Source organism: Rhipicephalus microplus, chromosome 9, assembly GCF_043290135.1.
Source record: "Rhipicephalus microplus isolate Deutch F79 chromosome 9, USDA_Rmic, whole genome shotgun sequence".
NCBI classification, from domain to species: domain Eukaryota; kingdom Metazoa; phylum Arthropoda; class Arachnida; order Ixodida; family Ixodidae; genus Rhipicephalus; species Rhipicephalus microplus.
The window spans coordinates 16,194,781-16,218,700 of NC_134708.1; the positions used below are offsets into that span (position 1 = coordinate 16,194,781).

The window sequence follows — 23,920 nt, forward strand, 5'->3', positions numbered from 1 at the left end:
TTGCTGAATCGATTAACTGGGTTCCTGATAACAAACCTGTATGAACGTAATCCTTTACCCACGCCGGACATTCGTGTTCGCTTCATTTTAACTGCTTATTGATTTTTCGATCGCGTGTGTGGTTTATTGTGTGTGAAATGGCTTTCTGTTATCATCGCGAAGGCTACGTAGGATGAGGACCCTAAAGCATGAACTGCTGAGTTGAAGATTTTTTATTGTTTAGGGCTCCTAGATGTTTTGCAGTGGTCTGTTTTATACCAAATACGAGACAACGCTCGTTACAATCTTGCTTCTTATATGGGAAAGAACGATGTGATTAATGTTGTTAAACTGCCGTGGTGTGCTCGCATAACCTTTCCTGCGTTTTCAAAGCATCAATACACGCGGCTTCAGTGATCCTAATCTCGAAAATAGTTGAATTTAAGTGATGATGACAGCAATTTTCAAACATGAGTTTACTCTTTTCCTCGAATCTCCTGCTTGCAACGACGGTTCCGAGCAAGTGCGAAGCTCCGCCGAATACTGATAACATATTTTATTTGTACGTTAAGTTCAAATCCTGGATTTCGGTATGGCGACATCGACACTAGCGTGCCGTCGGGCTACAGTGCGAATCCTCCTGGTGCCGTAAGGCACCAGGAGGATTAATAGCGATGACGTCATAACCTCGATTGCTTCATCGCATTGTCGTAGGATAAAACAATATTGTTTCCAATATTACGCATTTACATGGTAATGCTTACGTATACTCTCACATTGAAACATAAAACATCAGCGCTATTGTAGTCCAAGACTTCGGAAACGCAGAGCTGCATCGTTTCATCAAGTTAGTCTCATCATTGTATTCTCGTCGAACGGAAGAATGCTGGTTGAACAAGAACGAAAGAGTGACACACGACACAGACGCTATTTATTATTGTATTGTACGCGGCCGTTACACAGCAGAATAAATCTGGCGCGGTGCCTGCTACTTCTTTATTCTTAGCTACGTTTGTTGTTTTGTTCGTTTTACTTCAAGCCTTCTTACGCAACAGCCCATTGAGATGGGTCGACACCGTCCCAAGGTGTATGGTGATTTGAATACGAAAACGGGCGAGATTTTCCAATGCCCGTCCAATTTGGTGCAATTCACTGCGCCTCGTGATGGCCATGAAAAAAAAAAACAAAAAAACTTGTGCCAGAACAAATTTCCGCAATTTTCATTCTCACGAGCAAAGGAGAAGCATGCAAATGCTGCGCTTTCAGCATATTGAGAAGAAACTTTATTTGTGTTTACTTTTCAGAACACGCACGCAACTCCCGCGTTGTTTGGAATTTTGGGCACCTACTTACACCTGAGTAACAAGAGCGAAGGAGGTACAAATTCACCAGAGCATTGCGAACTGATCAAAATGCCATCAACATGATTAGTTACGCTGTTCACATTAAATAGATGAAAAGGCGTTGCATAACAACACCGGTATTTCTGAGGGAAATACGGTCGATGCCACTGTCGCAAGGGCTTGTTGAAGTTCGGACCACTTCAGGGGCCCGGGAGGTCGTTTGCTGTCGTCGTTGGCTGGCGTAACGCAGGCGAAACTTTATAGCGCGGGCATGTGTAGCATATCGAGCGCGCTCGCTCCATGAAGAAGTCTGCTTCTTGTTCCTCGAGCGCCATGATCAGGATACTAAGTGCGAAGCACTTTACAGGCCCAGACTGTTGCATGCTGTCTTCGCTTCGCGTAACGCAGTACTGCGCACCGCCGCGGTGGTCTAGTGGCTAATGTAATGGGCTGCTGACCCGAAGGTTACGGGATCGACTCCCGGTTGCGGCAGCTGCATTTTTGCTAAACAGCGAACGCTCATGAGAGCGCGCGCTTATCTCGCGGTGAGGAAAATCGTACACATTAGGCTTTCACCGGAACGATTCTGTTGTAGTTACCGGGCAGCACAAAGTCACTGAACTCGCTGCACAGTCTCCGTTTGCGAAAAGGGCGTGCTTTTAAGACACAAGTAAAAATTGAGACGCTCACTCACGTTCATCTGTACATGTTAGTACATTTCGTGGGACAGTTGTGCGTGAGCAACGCAGGGCACGTTTCGATCTGGTTGCCGAATTTCGCGTGACATTCAAACTTGTTGCTATCGCAGTCATTGATTTGCCTTTGCGGCACACCTGTGACTTTTTATATCTCTCTTTTTTTCTTTCTCTGTGCCTGTACCATTTCTCTCACCAATCAGCGTTATTGCATACTTCGCGACATGGCAGAAAAAGAAAAAGTGTTACTATGAAATATCTGAATAAAATAACACATTATAGTTGTTTTACTTCCTGGAAGTGGATGTATATTCAGCTTACTAATTTCGAAACGAAAAATCCCGCTTTGTGGTGAAACGAATAATTATTTTTCATTCGATAACTTCCATTTAGGTGTTCTTTTTAATCAACTGAGGTTACAGAAAGTGATTCGAAATATTTGTAACTCGGCTTCAACGTCATATATGAACTTCCACGACCCGCCATGCACATTATGAGCTAGCGCATTAGAGTGTGCTATTCGTCCCAGTTATGTTAATTCATTCAAGCCGCTAGAAGTACTTTGCGTATGCACGAGGATAATTAAGCCATGTTACGTTTTCTCTTTTTAACTTCATATTGTCCTATAGTGAGGTTCAGTGCTCATCTGAGCTCAGGAGAGCAAAGCGTAAGTACCCTCGCGCACTCTGCAGAAGTTTTGGGCTTAACTTCTCCATAAATTTTTACGTCCTTCGATACTAATCAAAAGGCAATTACACGTGTCACTCGATTCGAAAAAAAATGGCACCGTTTTTAAAAAACTCAAAGCTGCAAAATGTAGGTCATGTTGGCGGTAGCTCGTTTCATTATCTCAGTCTTACACGTGAACTCTATTGCCCCTCATTGTTTCATGTTTATCTCAGAGAAGTTCATTACTTCGGTAAGCGAAATTACAAAAAAATATATGGAAAGATAACGCCGTGTCCAAAGTGGCCTTGACCCATGGCTTTGGTTTTCGGTGTCCACGTTGAATGAAGCTTGTTGGTGTGCGATCACAGTAAAAGAAAGAAACACCAACAAAAAAGACACTCCAATAAACACACAAGAAGAGCAGCCTCTGTTTGGTTTTCTTGTCGTGTTTTGTTAAGGTGTCTTTTTTTTTCGCTATAATTGGGGTAGGTCGGCCACGTCGGAGTAGATGTTATTTCAGCATCCTATATTGAGTGTCCCGGGAGAGAGGATACCGTAAAGGATTCACACCTTTAGACCACACACTTCTTTATCATATAGACGAGAAAGTACGTTTTCTTTCAGGCAGCGCGGCTCCATATACACTTCGCGAAAAGTATTATTTATGGCGAAATCGATACCTTGACGGAAGCCAAAACTTCAAGCACATTTGGCCTTGCTCCACCTTAGCTTTTATTGATTGATTGATATGTGGAGTTTAACGTCCCAATTAGTCCTTTTATTCGTTGTGTGCTATTATACAGACCAGATTTTTGGTATGCCAGTTGAGTTCATGCCGATGCCGAATCTTTTTATTCATGATCCTCAAAAAAAAAAAACTGATGATAAGCAATGCGCTAAGGAAAGCGGTATCTGTAGTCGGCTGATAGACCAAAGCACGTCAAGAGAGGAGATTTTAAATTGACGGTCCGTTTCGAGCGGTCAACTGAACTACAGAATATCCTATTTTTAATCCCAGACTAACTTCACAGCATCTACAGTAAGGACAGGCAAAAAAAAAGGGGGAGACACCTGGAGCGCTGGTGCACTATTCTTAACGAAGCCTACTTCATACTTAAAAGTATGAAACGGATGTCGATGAAAACTGGGAATGCCACTTTTTCGTGCCAGTGCAGTTATTTTATGTCTCGCCGTACTGCTGCGGCTGTTTTTTTTTTTCTTCTACACTACGGCCCTTACCCACGGGAGGAGAGGTCCAGAAAGTGCAATTGAACATTTAAAAGTTTATTCGAAGAATGTTAATTTAGCTCGCTTTCTTTTCTCACCTTTCGAGCCCCTTTTTTATCTGACCGCCTTCTCAGTGTCATCATTTTCAAAACATTTATTCCAAATTCTTACAAATAATACGATGCGTGATGTATGTGGCTGGCGTTGAAGAAGTTTCTACGCCCATAAAGCGTAGTTCGTTTCTGGGATGGAGAAACAGGCCGTCTCCGAATTTCTGCAAAAAGAACAACAAAAAAAAAGTCAGGATTTGTACAACTACAATTCCTCCCATCTCTAACTACGGAGGCTACAATGAAAGTCTGACACGTTTTCTTTTTACCAATGTAATTTATTATTCGTGGTTTACAAAGTGATTTCAGCGTGGACCGGGTGAGCACCCCTGTATGCCCGAAATCTGCAACCTCTTTTCTCCCCTTCATCCCTTCCCCAGTGCAGGGTAGCAAACCGAACGTGCGTCTGGTTAACCTCCCTGCCTTTCTTTGCATCTTTATCTCTCTCTCTCTCTCCGTAGAAGTGAGAAGAGCTACGAAGTTTAGTGTCAACCTAAAATATTAGGCAAGATCACACGAAATGCGGTGCTACAAAGATTTAAAAACAAACATTCGGCTCGTAGCGAGATACGAAGTGTTCAGAGAAGTTTAAGGAACAATAAATAAAAAAAACATGAATCAGTTTTAATTTTAAAATGTACCCTGAAAACTCTAACATCGTTAATCTCACCAGCGTAGGTGCATTTACAGAGAAAAAAAAATCAATTCAAGGTTGCTTTTAAAAATTTTGTGCCAAAATCTCCGCACGTGACGTCATGGACTTCAAAATGTATCTATCGTGTAGAGTGCTTGCAGCTGAATTCAAACGTACGCATGACGGAAAAAAGTAAACACGAGGGCAGTGGTGACACTTAACAACTGGTGCTTTACTGAAACGCTCCGCAGAATATGTAGGTGCCGGAATTTACAGTTAGGAAAACATGTGGGCAGAGATTACATTGCTCTAAAGAAGATTTAAGAGAGTTGGGAACTTGTCATGAAGTAAACACGAGGGCAGTGCTGACACTTAACAACTGGTGCTTTACTGAAACGCTCCGCAGAATATGTAGGTGCCGGAATCTACAGTTAGGAAAACATGTGGGCAGAGATTACATTGCTCTAAAGAAGATTTAAGAGAGTTGGGAACTTGTCATGAAGTAAACACGAGGGCAGTGCTGACACTTAACAACTGGTGCTTTACTGAAACGCTCCACAGAATATGTAGGTACCGGAATCTACAGTTAGGAAAACATGTGGGCAGAGATTACATTGCTCTAAAGAAGATTTAAGAGAGTTGGGAACTTGTCATGAAGTAAACACGAGGGCAGTGCTGACACTTAACAACTGGTGCTTTGCTGAAACGCTCCGCAGAATATGTAGGTGCCGGAATCTACAGTTAGGAAAACATGTGGGCAGAGATTACATTGCTCTAAAGAAGATTTAAGAGAGTTGGGAACTTGTCATGAAGTAAACACGAGGGCAGTGCTGACACTTAACAACTGGTGCTTTACTGAAACGCTCCGCAAAATATGTAGGTGCCGGAATCTACAGTTAGGAAAACATGTGGGCTGAGATTACATTGCTCTAAACAAGATTTAAAAGAGTTGGGAACTTGTCATGAAGTAAACACGAGGGCAGTGCTGACACTTAACAACTGGTGCTTTACTGAAACGCTCCGCAGAATATGTAGGTGCCGGAATCTACAGTTAGGAAAACGTGTGGGCAGAGATTACATTGCTCTAAAAAAGATTTAAAAGGGTTGGGAACTTGTCATGAAGTAAACACGAGGGCAGTGCTGACACTTGATTGATTGATTGATTGATATGTGGGGTTTAACGTCCCAAAACCACTATATGATTATGAGAGACGCCGTAGTGGAGGGCTCCGGAAATTTAGACCACCTTGGGTTCTTTAACGTGCACCCAAATCTGAGCACACGGGCTTACAACATTTCTGCCTCCATCGGAAATGCAGCCGCCGCAGCCGGGATTTGAACCCGCGCCCTGCGGGTCAGCAGCCGAGTACCTTAGCCACTAGACCACCGCGGCGGGGCAGTGCTGACACTTTACAACTGGTGCTTTACTGAAACGCTCCGCAGAATATGTAGGTGCCGAAATCTACCGTTAGGAAAACATGTGGGCAGAGATTATATTGCTCTAAACAAGATTAAAAAGAGTTGGGAACTTGTCATGAAGTAAACACGAGGGCAGTGCTGACACTTAACAACTGGTGCTTTACTGAAACGCTACGCAGAATATGTAGGTGCCGGAATCTACAGTTAGGAAAACATGTGGGCAGAGATTACGTTGACCTAAACAAGATTAAAAAGAGTTGGGAACTTGTCATGAAGGTAGTCACTTTCTTCCCGAGACAGCACAAACAATGGGGCGGTGATACAATCTGTGCCTTTCGCTTTTATGCAGACAGCTTCTACCATAACACGAGCGTCCGTGCCCCTCCTTTTAGACGTCCCTTCCGTGCTGTCGAAGCGTGCTTAGCACCGACATGTTCGACAATGGGCTGAGAGGTGGCCTGTGACTGCGCATGCCTCAACATTGTTTGCGTGTTCCCTGGCTCTGTCGTTCACGCAGCATACCATCTGTCGTATTTGTACACCGGCCCACATGACAGTGCTATGCTGTGTACCACCTCCTCATTAATTGATATGTGGGGTTTAACGTCCCAAAACCACCATATGATTACGAGAGACGCTGTAGTGGAGGGCTCCGGAGATTTCGACCAGGTGGTCGAAGTTCTTTTTAACGTGCACCCAAATCTGAGCACACGGGCCTACAACATTTCCGCCTCCATCGGAAATGCAGCTGCCGCAGCCGGGATTCAATTCCGTGACCTGCGGATCAGCAGCTGAGTAGCTTAGCCACTAGACCACATCGGCGGGGCGTACCACCTCGCGTGGTCACATGACACGTACTTCTGCCTGGTAATTCACCTCGCACCGTTTAACATCCATGTCGTTGTCGACGCACTGGCACATCGTACGCCCTTTCAAAGGGACAGAACGCACTACTTGGATTTCTTGTCGTTTTGCAATCCTCTCCATGTTGTGGCTTGTGATGAGGTGCAAAATAATTCACCAAAAAACCGACGATCAGGGCCAGCAGCGCCAAATACGTATGGCTCAGAACAAATGTCCGACGATTTTGAGTACGGTGCTCCAAAACACGTTCTCACACAAGCACCCTACAACGCTGCTGTTTAGAAAAAAAAAGTGGCTAACGATTTTGAGTACTTGGTACTTTACTATGGGAAAGCATAAAGCCGTGCTGTTGGCCTCACTACAACGCTCTGTTATTCCATGTTTACACGGTCTAAGCCACAACCTGAAAAAGACTGCGAAACGGCCAGGCATCCAAGTAGTGTGTTCTGCCCCTCTTAAAGGACGTGTGATGTGGCATCGCGTCAACGACAGGGCGAGCGCACAGAACACCTATATACTGGTGAGAGACGATGCGAGTATTACGCATATTTTAGGTAAACATCTATAAGTAACTATTATGTAGTATGTTTCTTCACATCTAAAATGCATACGTATACGTAATAGGTGACCAGTAAAAGAGCGAGAGATTGTGGAATACACCATCTGCTACAGGCTTCCGGTTCGAGAAGAGTAGACGACGGCAAACCGCTTCGCTGCAGGCCTCAGATTATCCGGGATTCGTGCGTTTGGTCGCCCGTTTATCTTCATCCTGATAAACCGTGGTAGGTTGTTCAGCCGTTTGCTGCTCCAACTCGAGCGTGCAAGGCAAACGCAGGTATCAATTATCATGTAATGAAGACTAAAACTAGGTGGGCCGCGACTGTGAAGAGAGCCACAGCGACAGGTAGCCTTTCAGTACGGAACGTTGAAGCCAGAGTGTGCGAAAACCATTTTATCACAGCGAGGTGTGTATTCCACACTAAAAAAAGTTTACGCATACATTTTCTGCGAATATTATATTGAGAAAAACATTGTCGCACAGGCGCGCCTAGCAAAGATATTATGGGAACGAGTGGGCGAAATCTACCTGCCATACGCGATTAGCGCCGGCCATTGCACCCATACAAATGACAAAAAACGCGAAAGGTCCACTTAAGAGTAAGTTTACACGAAGCGCTGGACGAGTTCACTTGCGTTTATCTTGGTCAAACTGTGCGCCAGGACGGCACCTAAAGGAAAAAGTGCGTTAAGCTAGCACAGGGTTTCGAATATTCGGCACCATCTATGTCGGACTGTATTGTTTATTCACCGCTGTGCCACGCAGCTTGACTAAGATCAGTGTTCAATTAAGCATCTGGCTTCGACTAAGAAATGCATGTTAGAGCGCGCTGAAGGCTAGAAAAAAAAATATCTCAACGCGCTCAATAAGTGTTGCGCTTCATGCCGATCGACTGACGATGTCGGCCGAAGCTGCAATCCCGAAATGAACTCTTAGCACACTGCTACAGTCATTTCTATCCCCTAAGATTTTTGAAATGGCGACGTTTTATCTGCAGTACCGTATCATACAAGGAAAACTGTTTTGTGTATCGACTGATCTGCTAGCCAAACTGACAGCACCCCCGAGCAGCATAAAAGCATAGCAGATCATTTTAGTGCGACAAAAAAAAGTTTCCGGACCGTTCATGGCTTTCGTAGCTTGTCATCGTCGCAGTCGTGGTTGGCAAAAAAAAAAAAAAACACTTCTAAAGCACTGACAATGCACGGCCAGGTGCTTTTTTTCAACGGAGCAGTACAGAAATGCGCGCGTGCCGCTGCTGACCCGCGTGGTGCGTCGAACCGAAAGCCGTCTTCTCCCACAGTTCCCATCGATTTTTCTATTTTACCGGTCACCTATTGTAAATATCGCAGTGCTTATCAAGCTGCGCTGATGATGCGACACTACGAACAGAAAAAAGCAAGTGTTTCCGACGCTTCACTAAAACGACATGATGCTGCCACTTACCAACGGCTCAGCGTTCTAGAAAAAAAAATGTTTTTTTGATGTTACTGCCAGATGGCACCCATATCGTACGCAGTGCGTACTCTCCGGTTTTTTCGCACAGAACCTCAAATAAACGTTTTATTCTCTCTCTCCAGACAGAACACTGACGTCTTTCGACGATTTTTGCGAGTGAACTACGCAGATACGTGGCCAATTTTTTTTTTACCAGTTTGAGTCATTAAATCCTTTATTCTGTTCTATTCTACCGGTGGGCACACCTTTATTCAACACTTCTGGCGTAATATTTCATTCTGTTGACGCAAAAACGGAGCATGAATGACTTCGCAATTGACATATATTTAATTGCAATTCAATCAGAAATATTTACTACGACACTGAAAATAAATAATCATGACATTTTCATTTTTTGCAATACAATGTTGAGTGCCTAAAAGCAACGTTGTGTCGATTTGACGCATTTACCAATTGTTATTCACAGTTGGCGTACGAAAAGGTTAAAACGAAGGTCCGTGTTAATGGAGTTATTATTGCATTTTTACTCACACAGGACACAACGTGCGCCACTCACCCTAAACCGCTGGGTCGAAACACGTTCGGAGTGACCCAGGCCATGTCCGAGTTCTCGCAGATGATCTTCGCAAAGGTAATTTTTCGAATCTCATCCAGTTGTCCTGCATTCATGATACAGAAAGAATACGTTTTTGTGTTAAATCTGTGCGGCGAATCAGTCATGGTTGGATGGTTACTTCATTGGGTACAACGTTCCTAAGTGGCATATCCGTGGAATGAGTTCAGTAAACGAGCCTATTGCCACGCGAGTCGACTATTGCCTCGCGAATAGACTGGCACAGGTCTTTTTTTTTAATATGCCCAGTACGAGTGGAGTTACGAGCATTCGTCGCATCCTGCAATTGATTTCTCTGTTCTATCGTTCCAACCAAAGAGCTGGAAGCTAAGCAGGGAGGTCAGCACGAGGCTTTCGAAGAAGTTACGTCACGCGCGCCTCGTGACCCTGAACTTTTTTCTCTTTATTTTTTTTAACGTACGGATGTTTAGTGTGATCACGCGCGCATGCGCGGACTGGTTACGGCTTTCCGCGGCATCCGCAGTAACTCTCGAACGCGTCACGCTCAAATCAGCCAATGGCGTAATTTTTTGAACTTGTGAGGCGAGAATTTCTGAGGTAGTAGTATCATTTGTCTAGACAAGAGAAGGCGATTTTTAGCTGGCATTGATAATTTGTTGAAAAATTGCAGTCACGCGCTGCGCTACATTTGGTTCGCGTGTTGTCTGGAGCCTCGACTAGCGAGCGGCAGCGTTATCCGACCATGCTCACAAATTGTTGCAGGGCCCCTTTAACGTGCACTGGCTAGAATTTTTGTTTGTGTAGAATGACGATTGTGATTTAGCGGAAATTCTGTTCACACACTAGTGTAAAAATGTATACTACCCGCCTATTTTATAGGTCCTTCGAAAATGCGGTGCGGTGACACGTGGTATAGGTTCCGACAACAGCACCACCACCACCACTATCGGAAATGAAGCAGTTATCTAAATGAGGCACAATATCCACGGCCAGTGCTTGAAACGATCTACATCTATTTATCAGCGCAAGGTTGTCGTCGCAACGTAATGTTCGGGAGGCGTGTGCTATAAAAATATTGAACATAATTGCCCCCCCCCCATCCACTCCCTATCTTTGAGAAGACGAATTTCGCAACTGTATATACATGTATACACGCAAATATAAAAACGAATGCACAACCATACATAAGTAACTGTTGAAATCCACACTTCCAAAAAACAATTCTGGCTAAGTTACTGTTGCAATCGACAGAGGCCTGCTTGTCTCTCACACTGCAACCGATTCATCATCCTCAAGTTATTTCTATTAGCGTAACATAATAGTACATTACTGTAAAAGGGCAGCAGGGTATCGCCTTTAAATGTTACAGACAAGCTGCCCAAATTTTGTTTCTTTCTCCTGGTCGAAGAACTAAGGAGTACCACTCTATACGTGCTTTGGAATGAAGGTGTGATTACATCAGCCATGTGAATTTGGTACAGTCAACCCATATGATATTATCTATGCACAAGTTACAAAGTTCTTCGCAAAATCTCAAGATTCTAAAAGACTGGGTGCGCAAACATAGACACAGAAGAAAGTCAAGACACCAGAACTGCGTACTAACAACCGCAGGCTCACATACTGATCTTTCTTTACAATGTCGGGAACGTAGCACGCCCAAAATTTGATGAACGCCCACTTTGTACAGTCGGACAAATCTTTATCTATCCTACATGAGTGGCTTTGTTTTCCGTGTATTTTCGCCATGCGACTCAACTAAGTTTCAAAAAGGTGAGGACAATTTTATTCCCACAAAGCGCGTGTCCACAAATAATTCCTTTGTAAAGTCGTTCCATAATGTGGCACTGAGAGACAAAAAAAAAAAACGGGGCCACAGCGTACTATATTAAAAGTATTGCCCAACTGTACGAGCCTGAGAATGACGAAACGCGTTCGATGATAGGGGCGTGTCATATCAATAAAAGTGGTAGCGCATATGAGTGAACCAAGCATCATCAACTATCAACACCACCATCAGCATGAAGATGGCATCAAATGCCTTAACAGTTATCTTTCACGTAGACCCACGGCGGCCCGATTGATAGGGCACGTGTCTATAAGTTTTCGCGACTTATATCTTTTCCGACGTTGTGCGCATCTTCAGTTGTTGGTTGGCGATCCCAATATGTCGACTTCCATCTTGTGTCCGCATTGCGCGCCCTGCCTTTTAAGATGGATGCGTACAAACTATAGGTTAGTTCTCTGTTATGATGTTCTTCTAAGACCTGCCACGGAGCGTTGGAAGGGCCGGTCCGATGGTAGTTGAGGAGTGTCTTTATATACGCGCCCACGGATAAACGCAGGAGTATACCTGGGCTGAGCGATCCGGCCTGCGATGCGTGCTCGTAGTAAAAGCGGTCGCCATACTTGAGCCTGTGGAACATGTGGCCCAGAATGCAGGTGAACGTGGGACCCACTATTCCTCCCGGCACCGAGAACTCCGATATGCCGGCCGTGAAGAGGTCCACATCCCGGACGTCACTGGGAATCAGGGAAATCATGTACTTTATTATAGAGTAGGGTTTCGCAGAACATTATTGTCATGAGTTCGAGCAACAAAGTCATCGTGGCGTCATGAGTAAGTTGAAGCCTTGATAACGTCACTGACGCGATATTTAACTCGGGTATCGAGATGTACAGTGGAGACGAATGCACTGACGCACGGACGGACGAACGGAAGTGCGGACGGACTGATGGGCGCTCCACACCACTCATCATCATTCACTCCGTGGATACTCTGTGATTTTTTGCCGTATTTCATCGACATGTGCTTGAAACAGAGCAGCGTTAACACTTAATCAACAGAAGATTAGAAACCGTCCATTCGGCTGTTTGGAAACTCATCCCAAACTTTCTCAATAAAAATTTCTGACCAACTTCGTTGCTTTATAAATCAGTTAACCTATCTTGTATATTTAATCAAATAATAAGTGAAGTGCAAAAAAATGGCGTTGCTAACCCCTTACAGTATTCAAGAAAGCATCGCGTCGTTATAGAGTGCTTCGGCATACATTTTAAACTCCGGATAGAGATAGCTAGGGCACTCAATATATACAAGGTCTTGTTGCGCTTGTTATGTTTTTCACTCATGGAACCACTTGAACGCGAATTTTACGTTCGCGCATCACTGATTCTGCCCCTTCTCATGTCTTTAGTTAAAGGCATTGCGCAGTCAATTATCGCGCGATATTAAGTGGCAAACGTGCCATGCTTAAAGCGGCCTCACGCGAACCTGAATAAGATTAGAAACATGGCGAGTGAAGCGAAGGAAATGTGAGTCCAACGTGCGCTTACTTGTACAACCGCTTGTAGTTCTCGACCGCGACGTTGTCCATGTACCGCTTCAGCTCGTCGAACGACGTCAGCTGGATGCCCGTGCAGAAGTGGACGTAGTCGACGTAGGGCCGGATGCCGTGCTCCCGAGCACGCTGCAGGTTGAGCGCGATCAGGTCCAGACCGAAGCTCTCGTTGCGCAGTCGGTAAAGGTGGTTGGTCACGCCATCGGTGACGCCTCTGCATACACACACACACACACACACACACACACACACACACACATACACACCAGTCACTCGAACGCTTCCTGCGTTGTGGCGTGACTCAAAGCCAGCTCACTAGCTGTTGATCTCAAATGGACACCAAAGAGCAAAAAATAGTTCTCGCGTATTGGTAAAGTATACAATTTCACAATTCTGAAAACACCACTTTTACCGTGACACGTAGCTTAGTAAGTACGAAGACTCGCGAAAACGAAATGCGGGTGGTGGCGCCACCTTGCACCAAACACCTCGGAAACACCTCGGAAGTTCGTGCACCAAACACCTTGGAAATTTTGAAGGAGTATGTATACTGGGTTTTACGTAGCTCTCAATTGATAAAAATAAAACGAATTGTCATCTGTTTGTGTCACGGACTTAGCATACTGAGTTTCAGACGAGCAATAAATAAAACAAAGACAGGGAGCCAAACCTAGAAGAACAGGTTCGCTATCCTGTACAGGGGGGGGATAAGGGTCGGAAAGAGGATAGAGATAGAGAGATATAAAGTAAATTAGGAAAAAAAGTACACATGCAGACACATGCACACACATGCAGGACGTTCTGATCACAGTCGTTTGGACAGGCAGGTTGAACGCAAGAAGTGCAGGAGCGCCTTCACAGCCTTCTTCTGCGACGTAAAGTCCTGTCGGTAGCGCAGGATTCTTTCTTCCGAAAGAGTCTGGTTGTCCAGTTCGTCTAGTGCATTGCAGAGTGACTAACTGCCTCTGCGAGCAGCATTGTGGTCATTCGCAAAGAATATGCCAACTTGTTTCGTCACTGCCGCACATAATTTCATTGAGCCAATGCGAAGAAAATACCTAAAGTACATTTTAAAATTTCTGACGGCACGTAGGAATATTTCGGCGCGAAATATAAAATTGAAGCTTTAACGTCAATTTTCTCCGCTAATATTGAACTTATGATAGTCAAACATCTAGAATTCGGTTTCTCAGGGTGAAGTTTGTCAATCCAAGCCATGTCATTGTTCATACCTAGTGTCCTTTTAAAGTACCTTTAAACCAACTGTGAAAATATGAAGAACGAGTGCATATTCTCTCTCGCCATTTCCCGAGTCACAACTCGTGACGTCAACGGTTCACGCGACGTCAGGTTGAAATGGGTTCTCGATTGATTGGTACTCAAGGGTCGTCTGTTGAGAAATGTCGCCTACCCTGCTTCTCTCTGCAGTCACATGTCTGGTGTACTCTGACCTCGCATGACTGATGTGCGCGATAACCTGATCTCACTTTGCTTTCTGCCTTGAGACTGAACAAACAGAGGTAGCAGCGGCCAGTAGTCGAAAAGCACAAAATCCTCACTGGCTCCAACATTTAGTGTCGACATTCCACTCGTTCTCTCAAGGAATAAGTGGTCAGAAGGAGACAGTGCTTGCAGAAAGTGTAGTCGAGGCGAGAACACAATGACTGTCTCGACTTTGAACTCTGTAGGGTTTAGGAGCCCTTTAAAGCGACATGTTTGTTATCAGGAATTCCGTTATGCATAAAACATGCTATTGCGAGAAAAATAACGACTAAATCAGGCTATTTTCGCTCTGAGACAAGGACCGCAAGGGCCTGTACAATATCTCTGGTAAGAATTAACAACTATCCGTTCGTAGCACGAGACCACGAGGAAACCATACGGATTTCTCCTACGGACTATTTTCCGTAAAACGTCAGAGTGCGACCATCTTGGGCTGTTAGCGGATGTTTTCTTGTTTCTGTATTACGCGATGTCGATTAGTAAGCCTATGAAACCGTTTTCATGTGGATGCGTCAAAGGTAACACTCTTTTTTTAGCAGTTAAACATACAAAACTCAAATATTTTAACAGCTGTATATAAGGGCACTCAAACCTATCCGCAAAATAGTCTATAGAAAGCTTGTTTGTCCCCAAAAAATTTGTCTTTGTCCGGCGATCAAACCCGTGACCAACACTTTTCAAATGCGATTGATCTCATTTGTCTGAACAACCACCCTGGTTATGCGTTGGACAAGCCCACGACAGCAAGAATAAAATTTTGAAAATATAACATGGCAAAGTACCGGAGCAGCGCTGCAGCAAATCCAGTGCCAGCATCACTGGCATTGGGGATGAATGAAAAATGCTGAATGACGCAAAGAACAAAGGTCGTGGTTCGAGTCAGAATGTGACGCAAGCATTCTACGTGGCCGTAAAGCATTCTACACAGAGTCACTCGATGGGGCGCTTTAAAATGATGGTTATTTTGTTTATGGGTACCTAAATTTTTGTTTTAAGACGAAAGCGTTTTGTGTCGAGGTCCCCCACGGATCCGTTGACGTACCTCCGTCCCGGAAGTGACGTTGAAAAATACACACAAGGAGATTTCAAAGGAAAAAAAACAATATCGTGTGGACTCAAACCAGGAACCTCTCGGTTCTCAGCGCGCGGCGCTAACCAGCCACTACGAGTGTGCCTTACCGGAAATGCTAACGGCAAGCAATTGATATACACCACACACCGCTTGGCAGTCGCCAGCCCTCCGAAACTTTCGCGCGTTTTTGCTATCAGTGGTGAGATGGCGTGACGGGCTCGCGACGGGGGCGCTCTAAAGGTCGTCACCTCCACGGAGCGTTGTCTCTCCTGCGCGAGCGCGCTTATCAGACTCGCGATTCGGTACAGCACAAAGGTTACTTCGCAGTTCGCAAAATGATCTTACACCGTGCTTCGCACGCTGCCGTGGCAGCGTTTACAAAAGGAGCGTGCTGCTGACACACGACGCAGGAACTGTGTTGTTCGCGCTTGTCCCCTGTATACTTGTAAGCTCGTTTCGTGCGTCTTGCTTTCAGTTTGAAAGAAAATGCTGCAGGCCCGTGTGCTTCGATTTGGATGCACGTTAAAGAACCCCAGGTGATTAAAATTTCCGAAGCCCTCCTCTACGGTGTCCCTCATAATCACATTGTGGTTTTGGGATGTTAAACCCCGCATATCAATCAATATTTTCGTTATCTTCACCCACCTGTCATACGTTTGTGCCCGCTGTAGCATAAGACCCCGAAGGAGTGGCTCAAGTAAGCCGTTGTAGAACTCGAACGGGTAGAAAAAGTTGTCTTCCAGTTCGAACGAAGGTCTGCCCAAGTAGTTCCTGTAATAAGAAATATAATTCGATTCAAAACAGTTATATAGCAGTTCCTTTCTTTTTTTTATTGAGTACAGTGATCCTTGTAGAGAGATGCGAGGTTGCCTGCCTGCCCAGAATTATGTTGGTGCCAGGAGCGCTCGTGGTGCATATAATGGGACAACGAAGTGTTTCTCTTTTTTTTTCATTCTTGCCTCCGGTGTAAAACACGACGAATGTTTACGTGTTATTTGGTTCTCTACTTTGCATGTCAGCGCGATAGGAAACCTAGCTGTCTCGTAACACACAAATCTTTCAAATGTAGGCAGATACAGGCTCCTTCGAAAAGATGAATTAATTGACGGGCTAAAGTAGCCATATGATTCTTGCCACGGCAACGGAACTGATACGTGGTCTTGCCTATAGCGCCGTGGCCGTCAAAGAAGTGAAGGCCTTGGTATGCTGTTGCATGATACACATTCGGATGGCTGAATGGTGAGTGCGTCTTCGAGCGTACATTAGACAACATGTAAAGTTTTTCGCGGCATGCAATCGCTATCCCCGTATAGGATGTGCAGATTTACTATACAAATAATAAACATGGCCCAGCTGAAAGTGAGAACTAATTTTTCCTATAGTTTACATGCATATGTAATAACAGCCGCGTCAGCATCTAAAAAAAAAACTAAGCCACGTATTCACAGACGCTCCTCGACCTCAAGGGATCCTTGATGCGACCTCAAGGGCTCCTTGAGGTGCTCCACGCTGCATAAATCGCAATCCGGCGCAGTTCTCAACAATCACGTTAGGTTGAGTTTTCAGTCGAGGAGCGCTTGTGAATAGGGGTCTAAGTTTGTTACGCTCTCAAAGAATAATCGCCAGTAGTTTTACTGCGAAGTATTGTCAGCACAAACTGAGGAAACGCAGAAAGAACGGGACAAGAACAAGCACAAAGCGGACGTTGCCGAAATCTACGCCTATGAGAGCGCTACATTTGGATAAAGTCTGCGCGACGTTTACATTTGTCCACCCGTTGCACAAAACGTTGTTGCACGGCTGAATTTCGGCGCACGTCTCTTCTGTAAGTCCATCCCACAAAAAGAAGGGAGACTTCTGGAGCCTCTGTCATACAAAGGAAGGTTGGTACATGTGTCTATCCACCTTTATCACTTTCAGATGAAAAACTTTTGTTTTTTGTAGCGTGTGCGTTGTAGCGTGTGCGTCGAGGCCCACAGGCTGACTTTATGCTCTCCCATAGTAGAGTACCTATTACTCAAAATCATTAATCACTTTTTTTATTAACATTTGGTCCTTTGCTAGCATTCGACTGAATGGTACATGTCTGCCACTTCAGACGCGTACTGAAGATCCCGCTACAGGACTCGACGTTGTCTGAGCATCCACAGTGGCCTTAGTCCTGAGATTTTACTTCATGGGTCTGCAGTAAATTCTACTGCGGCGTAATTTTTGCAACACGGCCTCATCAAGTGTGAGAGGCCCATGGAACGGCTTTATGCTCTCCCATAGTAGTAGAATACCGAGTACTAAACTGAATCGTTAACCACTTTTGTTTTGTGAACTCGTTGGCCATATTTTCTAAACACACGGCACTTGATTTTGGTGGACCCTTCTTTCTTGTATTTCCCTTTGCCTTCTTGTTCTTCCTGGTGTATATATCTTCTCTCAATAAGTCACAGTTTCACTGTGTGCTTGTTTGTGCCCCGCTCGTTGTGTGTCCGGTTAGCTTACGCCGCCAGTATTGTGGCAACTATCCCGCATTTCTACCCTCCAGCAATAGCTGCAGGATATTCTCTGTACCAGAGGCGACACGAAGCCGGAGTCACGCTCTCATCAAATGTACGGGCGCGACAACGCGACCGTCGCCCGTAAGGTGGCGCACTCAGTGGCATCTCACGCGCTGAAGGTTCCATCGATGAGCGTGTGTCCGAGGCGGAAGGCGGCCGTGGCAAACTCGTTCAGCATGGTGGCGTCCACGCTGGGATCGTAGGTGGTGAAGCCGTCGGACTGGGGCGTCAGACCGAAGCGACTCATCGCCTCTGGGCCCACCACGATGGGCAGCCACTCCGAGTACACGATGTGCTGCCACTGGCTCTCCAGGATCCGCCTGCCAAAGCACGAGAGGTTTGAAACCGCCTTCTGGCAAGCACAACTCTAAAGATAAAGCTAGCTGGTCTTGCATAGTTGGTAAATTACGCTGAACTTACGGCAAAGTGTAAATTCAAGGGCTCAGTTTCTTTGTTAAGCACCGTACTAATGAGAACTAACAGACAGTAGCGCCATGTTCATTCTCTCCTGTGAGTGTTTCTTTCACGCTACGTTTAATGATAGATAAACTGCTTCGACGTGATAACGACGATTTTTTTGAAATACTAACGCGTAACGTAGACAAGAAGAGTTTAGACACGGACAAGACCAGCACCTGAAAGTTTGATCGGAAAGCTGTGACAAATACGTCCTTACAGATAGAAGTTTCGTAAAAACATACGAAATAATCAAGCAAGCAATCATGAATCACCTATACTTGTCCAATCACCCAATTTAACTAGGGATAACGACGCCGCTGGAACGTTCTTATAGCTTCACGAATAACGAGAGTGCCCGCATGCTGACAATGCTACGTCACAAACCCCATCGTGGAAGCTTCAATGCGATCCCGAGCACCCTGCACTTGTGTATATGAGTCTCACTTGGCTCTTTGGAATATTTCCTCGTCACTGAGTTGCGAGTTCAGCTCGGCCAGAGTGCGCGCAATGCGGTTGTGCTGACGAAGGAACGTCGTGTGCATGGCTGTCAAGCCTGGGTGCTCGTTGACACGCTCATCACCTGCAATATTGAAAGAGAGAGAGATAGAGAGAGCGACATGATTATTCATGGGCAGCATAGATTGCGTTGTATGATTGATAGAAACACGGGGCAGTATTATGATCGTTCAGTGTATTATTTTTTCGATCATTACTGTTACCAATCTGCTGGGCAATGTGAGACCACAGCGTTGAAACTTATGTAACTACAGTTGGTTGATTCTTTTGATTTGTTAAATAGTTAGCTAAGCAGTTAATAGATAGATAGATAGATAGATAGATAGATAGATAGATAGATAGATAGATAGATAGATAGATAGATAGATAGATAGATAGATAGATAGATAGATAGATAGATAGATAGATAGATAGATAGATAGATAGATAGATAGATAGATAGATAGATAGATAGATAGATAGATAGATAGATAGAAAGATAGATAGATAGATAGATAGATAGATAGATAGATAGATAGATAGATAGATAGATAGATAGATAGATAGATAGATAGATAGATAGATAGATAGATAGATAGATAGATAGATAGATAGATAGATAGATAGATAGATAGATAGATAGATAGATAGATAGATAGATAGATAGATCAGCAATTCAAGATGCGCACAACGGTGGGGGATAAAAGACACAAAAACTTATCCGCACATTCTCATTCGATATGCGAACTTATCATTCTGTCATGCGTGGTGGTCTACGTGAAAGATAACTGTCTACACACTTGATTTCATTTTTATGCAAGTTAATCGAGGGTTGGCTTACCCATGCTTTACCGCTCTTATCTATATGCCATGCCTCAATCATCAGACGCGTTTTTTTTTATTGCTATGCTAGTACAGAACTGCGCATTCACCGGATTTCCGGCACTTGATCGACGCGCTTCGGCCGAGCCTCGCACCACTCACCTGCCCTGAAGCAGATCTTTCCCTTTGACGGAATGCTGCAGCGGTCCTCGTTCGCGTGAAAGCTCAGGGGAAGCAGCTGCCCCACGAAGACGTCGTTCTGGTGCAGCATCATTCCTGCGAATATTTGATTCATAGGTGGTGTTTAACGTTCCAAAACCACCATAGGATTATGAGAGACGCCGTAGTGGAGGGCTTCAGAAATTTCGACCACCTGGGGTTCTTTAACGTGCACGCAAATCTGAGCACACGGGCCTAGAACATTTCCGCCTCCATCGGAAATGCAGCCACCGCAGCCGGGATTCAATCCTGCGACCTGCGGGTCAGCAGCCGAGTACCTTAGCCACTACCGTGGCGGGGCAGTCCTGCGAATAAGCGCGGCTCAGTATCGGTTCCTTGCCTGCCTATTGGTCGTGGTGATCGACTGCTGACCCACAGGTCGCGGGTTCGAATCCTGTCGGGGGATTTTTGATGGAGGCGAGGGTGTTCGAGGCCCGTGTGTCCATACTCGGATGCCCGTAAAGAACACCGGGTGGTACGAATTTCTGGAGTCCTCCACTACAGCGACTCTTATATTTATGTCGTGGTTTCGGGAAGTTAAACCACCACAGGTATTGCTATATTATGGTTCATCAGATGTTTCCACATAGATAGTTCAGCCTCATATGCCTCTAACAGTCGAAAATCTGCTTGTATACGGTCACAGACCATATACTTCTTGGACGACATAACGGACTTGCTTCAAATTACATTACGTCCTTAGTATTTTTCAAGACTCGAAGCATGCCTTTCGAGAGGTTGAATACGGTGTATTGGAACCATGTCGTAGGATAATTGGCGTTATTACGAAGGAGTAGGTGTTTTCTTTATTTTAAGGAAAGCAGAAAGGCTAAAAGAATAACTGTCTCTCAAGTGAGGACACCTTAACCACTACACTCGCCGGGAAAGAAGGGCACCTGGCAATCGATTCTAGGGGTAGGGGGGTTCCGTTTGGGTGCTGTCGGCAATGCACTGAAAAAATAACAGCTATCTACAGCTTTTCTTCCGACATAGCTGAGACAAAATCGCCACCATTTTCTCTAGCGCTTCACTTAGACACGTCGTCAGTTATGAAGCGCACCTCAGCGGACGTCAGGCTCTTCAATGTGTGAGGTAAGCGAGGTGCGGGAGACCTAAATAAACTGCCCTTGGCTGTAGCCAGTGCATGAGCGTGCAAAAGTGCTGTCTTACTTGGGCCAAGTAGAGTTAACAACACGATAAGGTAGTGTTATTTCAAATACAGAAGAATAGTTCTGAGCGAAACGGGCTTAAATAAAACAAAAAGGCTTGTAAAATCTAAATCAGCACTAAGTCCATCTCTGTATTGTGGTTCTATCTCTATTTTTTTTTCTGTGAACCAACTGGTAAGCACTCAAGTTCCTTCTCACACCACGTAACTTCCAGCGTGTGACGGCGATCAGACGTTCAAGTGTAGTTCTCTTCTTATGGAAACACGCTGAAGGATTGCGAAAACTTTTGCTGCAGTAAACTCGCGGGACAACGTAGTGGGCTCCGTCTACGATTACGTCGAAAGATTCTTCAGAGCCTCTTTGACGAAATTGCACCGTCCTTAACATAGACGACATTTTACCCGAACAACGTGTAAGGATTCCGGTGAAGCAGCCACCATATCTGAGCTTACCTTGACGCATCGCCCGAAGTCTCATCGTGTCCTCCGTCGAGCTGCCGTAGACTTGAGAAGCGTCTAAGTAGGACGTCAGAATGTCCTGTTGTTCCCGCTGCCCTGAAAGGTCGCAAGCAATCAAGATGGATCATTGACCAGTGCCGCATTGTTTCGTTAAATTATTTCGATGCACGTGCAAATATTTCACTCCGTGTACTAAAAAGTGACCGGATCACGTTACTTTTTGAACACACGTATAAGTGTGACTGATCGAAGTGATATCGCGAAAGAAATTTATGCACTGAAGTAAATTTTTCTCACGAGGAACTACTCAGTGGGGTGAGGGAGAGTATAAGATAGAGGGTTAGATAGGGGTTAGAGTGAGGATTATGTAGGGTTAGATAGAGGGCAGGGTTGCATGAAGTTTATATGGTGGAAGGGAGGACGACAAATTAATGAGGGGAAGTAGGGCTTGGCTGGCAAAAAACATGAAAAATGGGTGATTTGCCATTATTGTACGGACCTGGAATATAAATCACGTTTATATAAGGGTGTTTGATACAACAGTTGTTTACAGTCTATTGCATCCACTCCCATAGTAGAGTACTGAGTACTCTAAATCGTTAACCACTTTTTCTAAACACATAAGTCGCAAGAGAAATCCTGTATTTTTTTTATTCCCGAAAGAATGTCTACCGTCTAGACGGGAAGTGACAAGATGAGGCGGGTGGGAAGGGGGGTGGGGCGAGGGTTACGAAATCTCGCTGAGGGCTGCGTAATGCTTCCTTTGCGAGCTGAATGCGGACCGCCGGTTATCTACCCTTCGGGCCACCTGTTATCGAGCCTTCGGGTGAGAACCCTCATAGTGCTACAGAACACCGCGATGAGTACTCGATGAGTCGCGTTTATTCGAAGGATACGCGCGAAGGTTCCAACGCTCAGACTTGTCGCAGCAAGAATCGCTTTTTAAAGGATATAGTTTTTTGTGTGTGTGTGTGCTAGTAAATTGCAACGGCGCAACACCTAACCACTCTTACCATGACGAGACGCTCTACAAGCGAGAACACACGCAGAACTGAAATAAATTGCTGCTGACGACACCTATAATTTCGTAGAAATTGCTGCCGTGCTATAGTTGGTACAAGGCTTAAGTATAAAATTTACGTGGCGAATTCTCAGGCAGGGACGAAGAGACACAGACACGGACAAGCGCTTACCCTTATCGCACTGGTTTGCCACCATGACGTCTCATATTTGAAGGGCATTAGTATTAGTGGCCTTAAGCTTTAGCTTGAAAAATTGAAAGAACGGGCTTCGCATAAGGAGTGCCACACCTGAAGGAAGTTCAGATGTGGGCAGCAATGCGTGTTCCTTTTCTGCTATCCCTTTCTTTCCTGCTCTCTTTTTTTGTATTTCCCAGTTTTTTCTCTTTATTTATGTTTCAATAATAGCGAAAGTTGGGCTAGCTGGTTGTTCATCAGCGCGGCGTCATCTCTTCCTCTGTCCTTGTCTGTATTTTTTGCGCTGTTTTTACATTTATGTTTATTTACACTTTTCCTGTTTGTTTATTTTTCTCTCCCTCTCTCTTCCTCTCTTGCTTCCTCTTTCAATTTTTATTCATGGTTTGTGTTGTCATGTTTCCCTGGTCATGGTAGTAATGTCCGCTTTTGATACCGTCATCAAGGTGTCCCGACAATGAGACGAAAAGGGCTTCTCTAACGCGAGCGTGGACTCAAAAGGCTATAGTTGCCTGAACTATATGTGCTGCTTCGCCAAGCTCAAGGAGGATTAAAAAAAATTGCAGGAGTGGAAATTATTGCCCAGGAGGGAAGCCGTGCCTCTGGCAAGATGGCGACTGTGGCAGTCATCTTACTAGGGGCATGATAAAGTATCACCGTTTAGCAAATAATACTGGAGCAGTTCTTTCGCACGCTAAACGAGTGTAATGTGGAAACTTTCGTGGGTCACATAGTGCTCCAAGTGCGTGTTAGTGTTACTAGTTTTACTTAGTGAGGCTCTAATTGGAGGTAAAGTTCTTAGAAAGTCAAGTTACCCCTACTCGTTTCTCTGTGTTATTTCGTCGGAAACAACTATCTTTTAATATGTAACTAACGTAGAATTGACATTACCATATCAAAGCCAGTTAATCTCTAAGTGAGCGTTATCAGAAAAGAGCATGTTTCCGACATCTTGGCAGTGGCAAAGGCTGGCTTTACTTCTACTGGCAAGCCGTTGCGGGAGCTTCCACTTCAGCATTTTTTTTTAATCCTCCTCGGCCAAACTACGACGAAAGCATACGATAACAACACATGGCAGCCCGGCCACA

The 23,920-nt window shown here is 44.9% G+C and overlaps 1 protein-coding gene and 1 long non-coding RNA gene across 3 annotated transcripts in view; one reads left to right on the forward strand and one right to left on the reverse strand.

Annotated features, from left to right (window-relative positions):
• The window catches only part of LOC142771552 (uncharacterized), a 116,161-nt gene extending 106,571 nt beyond the window's left edge, over positions 1-9,590 (forward strand). The window contains exon 3 of the long non-coding RNA XR_012885985.1: positions 9,493-9,590. This is a non-coding gene — a long non-coding RNA (uncharacterized LOC142771552). The remainder of the gene's footprint in view (positions 1-9,492) is intronic.
• Positions 4,050-23,920, reverse strand: part of LOC119164889 (chorion peroxidase-like) — a 31,686-nt gene continuing 11,815 nt past the window's right edge. For both annotated transcript variants that reach the window (XM_075873184.1, XM_075873183.1), the window contains exons 7-15: positions 21,613-21,714; positions 19,935-20,048; positions 18,900-19,035; positions 18,107-18,316; positions 16,093-16,218; positions 12,868-13,086; positions 11,885-12,054; positions 9,514-9,616; positions 4,050-4,187 (exon numbers count right to left, since the gene is read on the reverse strand). In XM_075873184.1, the coding sequence (XP_075729299.1) occupies positions 4,130-4,187; positions 9,514-9,616; positions 11,885-12,054; positions 12,868-13,086; positions 16,093-16,218; positions 18,107-18,316; positions 18,900-19,035; positions 19,935-20,048; positions 21,613-21,714 (1,238 nt within the window). In that variant the 3' untranslated portion in view covers positions 4,050-4,129. The remainder of the gene's footprint in view (positions 4,188-9,513; positions 9,617-11,884; positions 12,055-12,867; positions 13,087-16,092; positions 16,219-18,106; positions 18,317-18,899; positions 19,036-19,934; positions 20,049-21,612; positions 21,715-23,920) is intronic.